The 12,724-nt window shown below is 49.8% G+C and overlaps 1 protein-coding gene across 3 annotated transcripts in view; it reads right to left on the bottom strand.

The window, feature by feature from the left end:
- The window catches only part of nudt22 (nudix (nucleoside diphosphate linked moiety X)-type motif 22), a 34,864-nt gene that overhangs the window by 4,169 nt on the left and 17,971 nt on the right, over window positions 1-12,724 (bottom strand). The window contains exons 1-4 of one of the 3 annotated variants that reach the window (XM_055665800.1): window positions 10,170-10,308; window positions 5,855-6,337; window positions 1,853-1,960; window positions 1-29 (exon numbers count right to left, since the gene is read on the bottom strand). The exon at window positions 1-29 is cut by the window's left edge and continues 69 nt beyond it. In XM_055665800.1, coding sequence (XP_055521775.1) covers window positions 1-29; window positions 1,853-1,960; window positions 5,855-6,322 — 605 coding nt within the window. In that variant the 5' untranslated portion in view covers window positions 6,323-6,337; window positions 10,170-10,308. Of the gene's footprint in view, window positions 30-1,852; window positions 1,961-5,854; window positions 6,338-10,169; window positions 10,309-12,724 lie in introns of those variants that run through there. The other 2 variants (XM_055665799.1, XM_055665801.1) reach the window with 2 other exon arrangements.

Raw genomic sequence — 12,724 nt, 5'->3', positions numbered from 1 at the left:
CTGCTCAAACTCTCCAAGGGGATATTAACCTGTCGATGAGAAAGTCAAGCAAACGAGACAACATACATTTCAGGCGCTCCTTCCTTCTGTTCCTCTAGAGTCTAAACTCACTCACACGGGATGCGATAGAAAACAGGTGCAGGAGTAGAGGCCATTCGGCCCTTCGAGCCTGTACCATTCGCCATTCAATATGATCATTTGTTCATGATATATGTATTTTTAGCTCTATTTATTTTTAATGCACACTCAATGGACACTGCGATTTTTTCACGCAGAGAGTGGTGAATCTCTGGAACTCTCTGCCACAGAGGGTAGTTGAGGCCAGTTCATTGGCTATATTTAAGAGGGAGTTAGATGTGGCCCTTGTGGCTAAGGGGATCAGGGGGTATGGAGAGAAGGCAGGTACGGGATACTGAGTTGGATGATCAGCCATGATCATATTGAATGGCGGTGCAGGCTCGAAGGGCCGAATGGCCTACTCCTGCACCTAATTTCTATGTTTCTATGGTTGAGCAACGATTTTTTGTTTCCTCTGGGTATGTGAGTACTCAGGAAATGACAATAAAGATGTACAAAATACAAATCACGGCTGATCATCCAACTCAGTATCCCGTAACTGCCTTCTCTCCATACCCCCTGATCCCTTTAGCCACAAGGGCCACATCTAACTCCCTCTTAAATATAGCCTGGCCTCAACCACATTCTGTGGCAGAGAATTCCACAGATCCACCACTCTCTGTGTGTGAAAAAAAATAAATTCTCATCTCGGTCCTAAAAGATTTCCCCCTTATCCTTAAATTGTGTGTGACCCCTTATCCTGGACTTCCCCAACATCGGGAACAATCTTCCTGCATCTAGCCTGTCCAACCCCTTAAGAATTTTGTAAGTTTCTATAAGATCCCCCCTCAATCTTCTAAATTCTAGCGAGTACCAGCCGAGTCTATCCAGTCTTTCTTCATATGAAAGTCCAGGAATCAGTCTGGTGAACCTTCTCTGTACTCCCTCCCTGGCAAGAATGTCTTTCCTCAGATTAGGAGACCAAAACTGCACGCAATACTCCAGGTGTGGTCTCACCAAGGCCCTGTACAACTGCAGTAGAACCTCCCAGCTCCTAGACTCAATTCCTCTATGGCAAACATGTCTTTCCTCAGATTAGGAGACCAAAACTGTACGCAATACTCCAGGTGTGGTCTCACCAAGACCCTGTACAACTGCAGTAGAACCTCCCTGCTCCTATACTCAATTCCTCTATGGCAAGAATTTCTTTCCTCAGATTAGGAGACCAAAACTGTACGCAATACTCCAGGTGTGGTCCCAGCAAGACCCTGTACAACTGCAGTAGAACCTCCCTGCTCCTAGACTCAATTCCTCTATGGCAAGAATGTCTTTCCTCAGATTAGGAGACCAAAACTGTACGCAATACTCCAGGTGTGGTCTCACCAGGGCCCTGTGCAACTGCAGAAGGACCTCTTTGCTCCTATACTCAACTCCTCGTGTTATGAAGGCCAACAGGGCAAAACAGCACACAATACTCCAGGTGTGGTCTCACCAAGACCCTGTACAACTGCAGTAGAACCTCCCTGCTCCTAGACTCAAATCCTTTTGCTATGAATGCCAACATACCATTGGCTTTCTTCACTGCCTGCTGCACCTGCATGCCTACTTTCAATGACTGGTGTACCATGACACCCAGGTCTCGCTGCATCTCCCCCTTTCCCAATCGGCCACCATTCAGACACCTCACCTCTGTCAGAGGGCAGGAGTGTCAAAGTTGAGAGGGCAAAGGTTGAAGGTGAGGGAGGGGGGGGGCAAAGTTGAAAGGAGGTGAGCGGTTGGTCCAGGGGGTCGTTACCTCATCGCGAATCTCCCCCAGAATGGAGGCAAACAGTTCCCGGACGACCAGCTCTGGTGACAGGTGATCCAGGCGAATGGATTCCTCAGGCACGTCCCGCACTGCTTCCTGCACTCAGGGGAGAGGGGGGAGAGGGGGAGAGGGGGAGGGGGAGAGGGAGAGGGGGGGAGAGGGAGAGGGGGAGAGAGAGGGGGAGAGAGAGAGAGAGGGGAAAGAGGGAGAGAGAGGGAAGGAGGGGGCGAGAGAGAGAGGGGGAGAGGGGAGAGAGAGGGGGAAGGGAGAGGAAGAGGGAGAGAGGGAGAGGGGGAGAGGGGGGAGGGGGAGGAGGGGGAGAGGGGGGGGAGGGGGAGAGAGGGGGAGAGGGAGAGGGGGGGAGAGAGGGAGAGAGGAAAGAGAGGGAGGGGTGAGGGGGGGGAGAGGGAGAGAGGAGAGGGGAGGGGGGAGAGAGATGGAGAGGGGGGGAGGGAGGGGGAGAGGGGGGAGGGGGAGAGGGAGAGGGAGAGAGAGAGGGAGGGAGGGGGAGAGAGAGAGAGAGAGAGGGGAGAGGGAGAGAGAGAGGGAGAGAGGGAGAGAGGGGGAGAGGGAGGGAGGGGGAGAGGGGGAGAGAGGGGGAGAGGGGGAGAGGGGGAGAGGGGAGAGGGGGAGAGGGGGAGGGATAGAGGGAGAGAGAGGGAGAGGGGGAGAGGGGGAGGGGAGAGAGGGGGGAGGGAGAGGAGAGAGGAGGGAGAGAGATGGGGGAGAGAGAGGGGGAGAGAGGGAGGGGGAGAGGGAGAGGGGGGGAGGGGGGGAGGGGGGAGGGGAGAGAGTGGGGGAGGGGGAGGGGGAAGAGGGGAAGAGGGGAAGAGGGGGAGGGGAAGAGGGGAAGAGGGGAAGAGAGGAAGAGAGGAGAGAGGGGAGAGGGGAGAGGGAGAGGAGAGAGAGGGGAGTGGGGGAGAGAGAGAGGGAGAGAGGGGAGGGGGGAGAGTGGAGAGGAGAGGGGGGAGAGAGGGGAGAGGGGGAGAGGGGGTGGGGGGAGAGGAGAGGGGAGGGGGGAAGGGGGAGAGGAGGGGGAGGAGGGAGAGAGAGGGGGAGAGAGGGAGAGAGAGGGGAAAGAGAGAGAGACGGGGAGAGGGAGAGAGGGAGAGAGAGGGAGAGAAGGAGAGAGAGGGAGAGGGGGGAGAGGGAGAGAGAGGGAGAGAAAGACAGGGAGGGGGAGAGAGGGAATGAGATAGAGGGGGAAAGGGAGGAGAGAGATAGAGAGGAGGGAGGGAGGGAGAGGGAGAGGGAGGGAGTGGGGGAGGGGGAGAGGAGAGGAGGGGAGGAGAGAGGGGAGAGAGGGGGAGAGGGAGGAGAGGTGGAGAGAGGGGAGAGAGGGAGAGAGGGAAGAGGGGAGAGAGGGGGAGGGGGGGAGGGGGGAGGGGGGGAGAGGGGGGAGAGGGGGAGGGGACAGAGGAGAACGAGAGCGAGGAGGGAGAGGGGAGAGAGGGAGAGAGGGGGAGAGAGGGAGAGAGAGAGGGAGAGGGGGGGAGAGGGAGAGAGGGAGAGAGGGGGGGGGGGGGAGAGAGGGAGAGGGGAGAGAGAGGGAGAGAGGGAGAGAGAGGGAGAGAGGGAGAGAGGGAGAGAAGGAGAGAGAGAGAGAGGGAGAGAGGGAGAGAGAGAGAGAGAGAGAGGAATAGAGGGAGAGAGGGAGGGAGAGGGAGAGAGGGAGAGAAGGAGGGAGAGAGGGAGAGAGAGGGGGAGAGGGAGAGGGGGAGAGGGAGAGAGGGAGAGAGGGAGAGGGGGAGAGGGGGAGAGAGGGGAGAGGGAGAGAGGGGGAGAGGGGGAGAGAGAGAGAGGGAGAGAGAAAGGAGAGAGAGGAGGGAGAGGGGGGAGAGGGAGAGAGAGGGGGAGAGAGGGGAGACTGTGAGAGGATGAGAGTGAGAGAATGAGAATGAGAGGGGGAGAGTCAGGGAGGGTGAGGGAGGGAGTGAGGGAGAGTAGGAGGTGGAAATAGGGAGTGTTGAATGTTCCTACATTGGTTAATACCATAATCCGAGCCGCCCAGCGATCCCCGCACACTAACACTATCCGACACACACTGCCAAACGCAGGCAGGCAGGACTAGCGTTAGCTGAGAAATTGTTGGCCGGTGTGGGCAAGTTGGGCCTGTTTCCACACTGTATCACTCTATGACTCTATGAAACAAAAAGCTGGAGTAACTCAGCGGGACAGGCAGCATCTCTGGAGAGAAGGAATGGGTGATGTTTCAGGTCGAGACACTTAAGGTGAAGGAGGGGGGGGGGGGAGAGATTGAATAGGAATCTGTGTGGTAACTTTTTCCACACTTTTCGAGGGCGGTGGGTGTATGGAACGAGCTGCCAGGGGAGGTAGTTGAGGCTGGGACTATCCCAACGTTTAAGAAACAGTTAGACAGGTACATGGATAGGACGGTGTTTTAAGAAGGAACTGTGCAGATGCTGGAGAATCGAAGGTACACAAAAAAGCTGGAGAAACTCCTCTCTGGGGATTTATCGGCCTTTAATCCATTCAATTTACCCAACACCACTTCCCGGCTAACCTGGATTTCACTCAATTCCTCCAACTCCTTTGACCCGCGGTCCCCTGCTATTTCCGGCAAATTATTTATGTCTTCCTTAGTGAAGACGGAACCAAAGTAGTTATTCAATTGGTCCACCATATCCTTGTTCCCCATGATCAACTCACCTGTTTCTGACTGCAAGGGACCTACATTTGTTTTAACTAATCTCTTTCTTTTCACATATCTATAAAAACTTTTGCAGTCAGTTTTTATGTTCCCTGCCAGGTTTCTTTCATAATCTATTTTTCCTTTCCTAATTAAGCCCTTTGTCCTCCTCTGCTGGTCTTTGAATTTCTCCCAGTCCTCCGGTATGCTGCTTTTTCTGGCTAATTTGTACGCACCATCCTTCGCTTTGATACTATCCCTGATTTCCTTTGTTATCCATGGATGTACTACCTTCCCTGATTTATTCTGAGCCTGAGCCTTGCGGTTCCCCACTAGTCACTGCCTGCCATTGTGAAAAGGACCCGTTTACTCCTACTCTTTGTAGGTATGTTACAAAACCTACCTGAATCGCCATTGGGAATCTGCCCACAGCCAGGTCCGCGATTTTGGCGCTGTTTGGAGGGGGCGGGTTTAAAACGCGATTTTTACTAGGCTGTACTAATCGCACATGTTCAGCCTAGTAAATCATTAACGAAAAATCGCTGCAAGACCCGGTCGCAAAAGGTATTATTAGTTTTATAGGCCTCGATACTATAGTTATAATAGTTTAAAATTACTCTCTGATTCCGCAACATCTCGCAGCCCCAGGGTTTTATAAAGCAAACAATTAAAGGTATGTACCTTATTTTTACATTAAATGGGGCATATATATAACCCTGTATATCAAGTTATCTATCTATAGCGAGTAGTTCATTTTGGGCTTTTTATATCCCGCAGCATTTTTCTCGGCATTTGAGGGCACTAATCCAGCGCGCTGTCAACGTTCTAAACCAGCGCGTTCCACATGAACCCACTAGAAAGCCGATTTAAATGGGCATTTATTTACAGCAATTGAACACTAAATTCCTTCCATTTGGCCTATAAATTAATGTAAATTAGATATAAAAATCATGTTGTATTGTGAATTATTTGTGAATAATCTTTGGACACTTAGGCTATTTAAAAATGTTAATCTTTCCTTAAGAAATGGGCTTTTGACTATCCAAGATCACAGCTTTTTTGTAATGTCCATTGAAAATCAATAGGGAACAAGATGCTAATTTCCGAGTATGAAAATGGCCATAACTTTTTTAATACTTGAGATATGAAAGTGAATTTGGTGTCAAATTAAACTTATTGTTATGCTTTATCTGATGGGATAAATTACAGACTTGATTTTTAAAATCTCAAAATTTTGTAACATTGCTACTCTTTGCTTCCTGTCTGCCAGCCAGTTCTCTATCCACATCGATATTCAGGTTCAAATGACATTGAATAAATATTGTACATTGTAGGCGAACCTTGGGTTCTGGGTGCCCGCCGGGGATGTCCACTTGCCCGGCAGCCTCTGCCACCTCCTGGCTCCTCCTGAGGAAGACGAAGCTGTGATCAGCGGTGAACATCATGGCCCCGACCCCCAGTGGGTCAGCCATGTAGGCCTGGCTATCGCCGAGATCCTCCAGGCCGCGCCGCTGCAGAGCCGGCGCCTCGGGTGACCAGTTGGTGCCCAGGTAGTCCCGGTAGCAGGTGAGGCCCAGCCGGAGGGCCAGCAGCTCGCCCCGTCGACGGGCCGAGTGGAAGCGGAACTTGGCCCCGTTGAAGAGCCAGGGCTTGTCCCGCCGGCGGCTGTCCCACGCCGCGGCGATGGTCGGCTCGTGTTTCGGCAGCGGGCGCCGGTTGTTGTCGGGCGAAAGCTCGGCTTGGACCCGGTCCTGGCTCCAGCCGCCGGGCTCTGGACACTGGAGCAGGAGGGTGATGTCTGGGTCCATCACTGACCGACACTGCTGCAACACACCAAACACACACAGTTAACATGTGTTCAAGAAGGAACTGTGCAGATGCTGGAGAATCGAAGGTACACAAAAAAGCTGGAGAAACTCAGCGGGTGCAGCAGCATCTATGGAGCGAAGGAAATAGGCAACGTTTTGGGCCGAAACCTGTAAGGGTTTCGGCCTGAAACGTTGCCTATTTCCTTCAGATATCAGCCTGAAACGTTGCCTATTTCCTTCAGGGTTTCGGGCCGAAACGTTGCCTATTTCCTTCAGATATCAGCCTGAAACGTTGCCTATTTCCTTCAGATATCAGCCTGAAACGTTGCCTATTTCCTTCAGATATCAGCCTGAAACGTTGCCTATTTCCTTCAAATATCAGCCTGAAACGTTGCCTATTTCCTTCAGGGTTTCGGGCCGAAACGTTGCCTATTTCCTTCAGATATCAGCCTGAAACGTTGCCTATTTCCTTCAGGGTTTCGGGCCGAAACGTTGCCTATTTCCTTCGCTCCATACATGCTGCTGCACCCGCTGAGTTTCTCCACACAGTTAACATGTGCAGGAGTAGAGGCCATTCGGCCCCTCGAGCCTGCCCCGCCATTCAATATGATCATGGCTGATCATTCAAAATCAATGGACAATAGACAATAGGTGCAGGAGTAGAGGCCATTCGGCCCTTCGAGCCAACACCACCATTCAATATGATCATGGCTGATCATTCAAAATCAATAGACAATAGACAATAGGTGCAGGAGTAGAGGCCATTCAGCCCCTCGAGCCAGCACCGCCATTCAATATGATCATGGCTGCTCATTCAAAATCAATAGACAATAGACAATAGGTGCAGGAGAACTTTTTTCACACGGAGAGTGGTGAATCTCTGGAACTCTCTGCCACAGAGGGTAGTTGAGGCCAGTTCATTGGCTATATTTAAGAGGGAGTTAGATGTGGCCCTTGTGGCCAAGGGGATCAGAGGGTATAGAGAGAAGGCAGGTACGGGATACTGAGTTGGATGATCAGCCATGATCATATGAATGGCGGTGCAGGCTCGAAGGGCCGAATGGCCTACTACTCTATGTTCTATGTGCACCTAGAGGCCATTCTACCCTTCGAGCCAGCACCGCCATTCAATATGATCATGGCTGATCATTCAAAATCAATAGAAATTAGGTGCAGGAGTAGGCCATTCGGCCCTTCGAGCCTGCACCGCCATTCAATATGATCATGGCTGATCATCCAACTCAGTATCCCGTACCTGCCTTCTCTCCATACCCCCTGATCCCCTTAGCCACAAGGGCCACATCTAACTCCCTCTTAAATATAGCCAATGAACTGTGTGGCCTCAACTACCTTCTGTGGCAGAGAATTCCACAGATTCACCACTCTCTGTGTGAAAAATGTTTTCCTCATCTCGGTCCTAAAAGATTTCCCCCTTATCCTTAAGCTGTGTGACCCCTTGTTCTGGACTTCCCCAACATCGGGGAACAATCTTCCTGCATCTAGCCTGTCCAACCCCTTAAGAATTTTGTAAGTTTCTATAAGATCCCCCCTTCAATCTTCTAAATTCTAGCGAGTACAAGCCAAGTCTATCCAGTCTTTCTTCATATGAAAGTCCTGACATCCCAGGAATCAGTCTGGTAAACCTTCTCTGTACTCCCTCTATGGCAAGAATGTCTTTCCTCAAATTAGGAGACCAAAATTGTACGCAATACTCCAGGTGTGGTCTCACCAAGACCCTGTACAACTGCAGTAGAATCTCCCTGCTCCTAGACTCAAATCCTTTTGCTATGAATGCTAACATACCGTTCGCCTTCTTCACTGCCTGCTGCACCTGCATGCCTACTTTTAATGACTGGTGTACCATGACACCCAGGTCTCGTTGCATCTCCCCTTTTCCTAATCGGCCACCATTCAGATAATAATGGCTGATCATTTAAAATCAATAGACAATAGGTGCAGGAGTAGAGGCCATTCAGCCCCTCGAGCCAGCACCGCCATTCAATGTGATCATGGCTGTCAGAAAAAATTGTTGTCGGAAAAAAGCTCTGAGAATAGCTAAGGACAAACTGCACCCCCTCCACACACACACACCTGGATCTCCTGCCATCAGGCAAGAGATACCGTAGCATCAAAGCCCGGACTACCAGACTGCTAAACAGCTTCCTGCCACAGGCTGTGAGGCTGCTAAACAGTCACCCTGTACTCACAGTCACCTGATTCTGCGGCTTTGCACTGACATTTTAATAACTCTGGCACTGGCCACTCAAACCAGCTGCCCTAGACATTTTAATGACTGTTTTGACTGTTTTACCTGCTTTGAACTATTTATACTTTTTCACCAGGGACTGAATTGTTTTTACTGTTATTATGTGTGAAATGTTTTAAGTTTCATGTGTGATGCTCCGTGTATTCCCTGGGGAACGTCTTCTCGTTTTGCACTGTGCAAATGCTGCTTTGCAAGATGACAATAGAGGTTGATTGATTGATTGATTGATCCCCAATCAGTACCCCAGTTCCTGCCTTCTCCCCATTGTCTAATGTTAACCTATGATGAGCGTTTGTGGGCGCTGGGCCTGCACTCGCTGGAGTTTAGAAGAATGAGGAGGGGGAGGGAACTCATTGAAATGTACAGAATCGCGGAAGGCCTGGATAGAGTGGATGTGGAGAGGATGTTTCCACTAGTGGGAAAATCTGGCCTCAGGATTAAAGGACATTCCTTTAGGAAGGAGATGAGGAGGAATTTCTTTAGTCAGAGGCTGGTGAATCTGCGGATTCTTTGCCACACAGATGGCTGTGGAGGCCACAAGTCAGGGGATATTTTTTAAGGCAGAGATAGGTAGATTCTTAATTGACAATAGACAATAGTGTAAGAGTGGGCCATTCGAGCCAGCATTGAAACATAGAAAAATAGAAATTAGGTGCAGGAGTAGGCCATTCGGCCCTTCGAGCCTGCACCGCCATTCAATATGATCACAGCTGATCATCCAACTCAGTATCCTGTACCTGCCTTCTCCCCATACCTCCTGACACCTTTAGCCACAAGGGCCACATCTAACTCCCTCTTAAATATAGCCAATGAACTGGCCTCAACTATCTTCTGTGGCAGAGAATTCCAGAGAATCGCCACTCTCATGAAAAATGTTTTTCTCATCTCGGTCCTAAAAGATTTCCCCTTTATCCTTAAACGAAGAAGGGTTTCGGCCCGAAACGTTGCCTATTTCCTTCGCTCCATAGATGCTGCTGCACCCGCTGAGTTTCTCCAGCTTTTTTCAGTAACCTGTACCTGCCTTCTCTCCATACCCCCTGATCCCCTTAGCCACAAGGGCTACATCTAACGCCCTCTTAAATATAGCCAATGAACTGGCCTCAACTACCCTCTGTGGCAGAGAGTTCCAGAGATTCACCACTCTCTGTGTGAAAAATTGCCATTCAATGTGATCGTGGCTGATCATCCCCAATCAGTACCCCGTTCCTGCCTTCTCCCCCCATATCCCCTGACTCCGCTATCTTTAAGAGCCCTATCTAGCTCTCGGAGAGACGCCACCTCGCCCCGTGGAACGCGATGTAACAATGTGTCGCGTTCCATTGGAACGATGTAACAATGTATCGCGTTCCAATGGAACGATGCAACAATGTATCGCGTTCCAATGGAACGATGTAACAATGTATCGCGTTCCATTGGAACGATGTAACAATGTATCGCGTTCCATTGGAACGATGTAACAATGTATCGCGTTCCAACAATGTATCGCGTTCCAATGGAACGGTGTAACAATGTATCGCGTTCCAATGGAACGATGCAACAATGTATCGCGTTCCACTGGAACGTGGAGTAACAAAGTCTCACCGTTAGTTACACCTATTCTCTGGCTGCCTATCTTCGCTTTCAATTGACGAGTCCACCACCGCAACTCAACGCCAGGATCTATTGCGGTCCTGTGGGCCAATGCAAAGCAAAGATCTTTGGTCACCGGAGCCGGCTGTGTGTGTGTGTGTGACAAAAAAAATTCACGACGAGTTTTACAAAGCGGAAGTCAAGTGTGAGATCGCAGTTCGGTACAAAGCCAAGATCCTATAGCGGAGCCATTTAAAAAGAAATGATTTAAAAAACATTAAAAAAGACAATTACCAAAATACAAATTTTATTCTTGACAAGAAGTTTGAACTGACAGATTTATGAATCTGACCCACACAAACTGTTGCCCCGCAACATTGATTACAGTGCAAGTCGGGTCGGGTTAGGTAGGCTCAGGTTGCTAAAATGGGCGTGGAAAAATGCCCATGATCCCCTCCATAGCTACTACACGTCAGCCCATTGCATTTAGCAGGAGTAGCCTATCTTGCTCCGCTATAGGATCTTTGGTACAAAGAGCATGTGGAAATGCAATGGGCTGACGTGTAAGTACGCCACGGAGGGGATCCTGGGCATTTTTCCCCCGCCCATTTTAGTAACCGGAGCCTACCTGACCAAAGATTTATAGCTCTGCTATAGGATCTTTGTACCTGACCTGACTCACAGTGTAATCAATGTTGCGGGGCAACAGTTTGTGTGTGTGATATAGGGTTAGATTCATCATATAAATTTGCTATATTTAAGAGGGAGTTAGATGTGGCCCTTGTGGCTAAGGGGATCAGGGGGTATGGAGAGAAGGCAGGTACGGGATACTGAGTTGGATGATCAGCCATGATCATATTGAATGGCGGTGCAGGCTCGAAGGGCCGAATGGCCTCTACTCCTGCACCTAATTTCTATGTTTCTATCATTCTGCCAGTTCATACTTCTTGTCAAGAATCAAATTTGACTCTGGTAATTGTCTTTTTTAATGTTTTTTAAATCATTTCTTTTTTTAAATGGCTCACAAGCTATAAGATCTTTGGTTCGCTATTGGCCCCAAAGATCTTTGGTTTGCATGTGCGTGTGTGAGAGAGAGAGAGAGAGAGAGAGAGACAGGGCGGCGGGTGAACGGTCCCCTATAAGATCTTTGGGTTCGCCCACAGATACCAAAGATATATGGCGTTTGAGAAGGAACTGTGCAGATGCTGGGAAATCGAAGGTAGACAAAAATGCTGGAGAAACTCAGCGGGTGAGGTGGGCAGCATCTATGGGGCGAAGGAAATAGCCAACGTTTCGGGACTTCAAGGGTCTCGACCCGAAACACAGACAATAGGTGCAGGAGGAGGCCATTCGGCCCTTCGAGCCAGCACCATTCGCCATTCATTGCGATCATGGCTGATCGTCCCCTATCAATAACCCGTGCCTGCCTTCTCCCCATATCCCTTGACTCCACTAGTCCCTAGAGCTCTATCTAACTCTCTCTTAAATCCATCCAGTGACTTGGCCTCCACTGCCCTCTGTGGCAGGGAATTCCACAAATTCACACAACTCTCTGGGTGAAAAAGTTTTTTTTCACCTCAGTCTTAAATGTCCTCCCCTTTATTCTAAGACGTGTGTGTGTGTGGCCCCTGGTTCTGGACTCGCCCAACATTGGGAACATTTTTCCTGCATCTAGCTTGTCCAGTCCTTTTATAATTTTATACGTTTCTATAAGATCCCCCCCCCTCATCCTTCTAAACTCCAGTGAATACAAGCCTAGTCTTTTCAATCTTTCCTCATATGACAGTCCCGCCATCCCAGGGATCAATCTGGTGAACCTACGCTGCACTGCCTCAATCACAAGGATGTCCTTCCTCAAATTAGGAGACCAAAACTGTACACAATCTTCGAGACGTTTCTTCAGACCTTTGTAAGATGTTTAACATGATTCCTTTCTTCCCCCCCCCCCCCTCCTCATATGACAGTCCCGCCATCTAAAAGCCTAAAGTGTCTAAAGCCTAAAGATAGCGGAGTAAGGGGATATGGGGAGAAGGCAGGAACGAGGTACTGATTGGGGATGACCAGCCATGATCATATTGAATGGTGGTGCTAGGTCGAAGGGCCGAATGGCCTCTACTCCTGTACCTATTGTCTATTGCCTGTGACGCTGCTGCTGCAAGCAAGATTTTTCACAGTTGTTATACCTCACTCGGGTCAGGCAAGTGACAATAAACCTGGCTTGACTTGAAATGACCCTGGGAGCCACTGTTATCAGTGCAAACAGAAAGAATGCCAGACTTCCACTCGAAGTAGAAATCTAATGTGACCCCTGCTGACGACAACCCACATTAACGCACTGATCATGGAGATGGAGCCGCACAGACTGGAAGGTCTCGGCTCCAACTTCCCAAAGTACTTTGTGCTATCTGATCGCAGGCAGTCCGGCAACTTGGCTCCGACCAGCCACCAATTGGGAAACATAAGAAGCAAAGAACTGCCCAGGCCGGTTAACACATAAAATTTGAATTTGAATTTGAATAAGTTTATTGGCCAATAATTCACATACAAGGAATTTGCCTTGGTGCTCT

This window comes from Leucoraja erinacea, unplaced genomic scaffold, assembly GCF_028641065.1.
Source record: "Leucoraja erinacea ecotype New England unplaced genomic scaffold, Leri_hhj_1 Leri_150S, whole genome shotgun sequence".
NCBI lineage: Eukaryota > Metazoa > Chordata > Chondrichthyes > Rajiformes > Rajidae > Leucoraja > Leucoraja erinaceus.
This window is presented reverse-complemented; position numbering and strand designations above follow the sequence as displayed.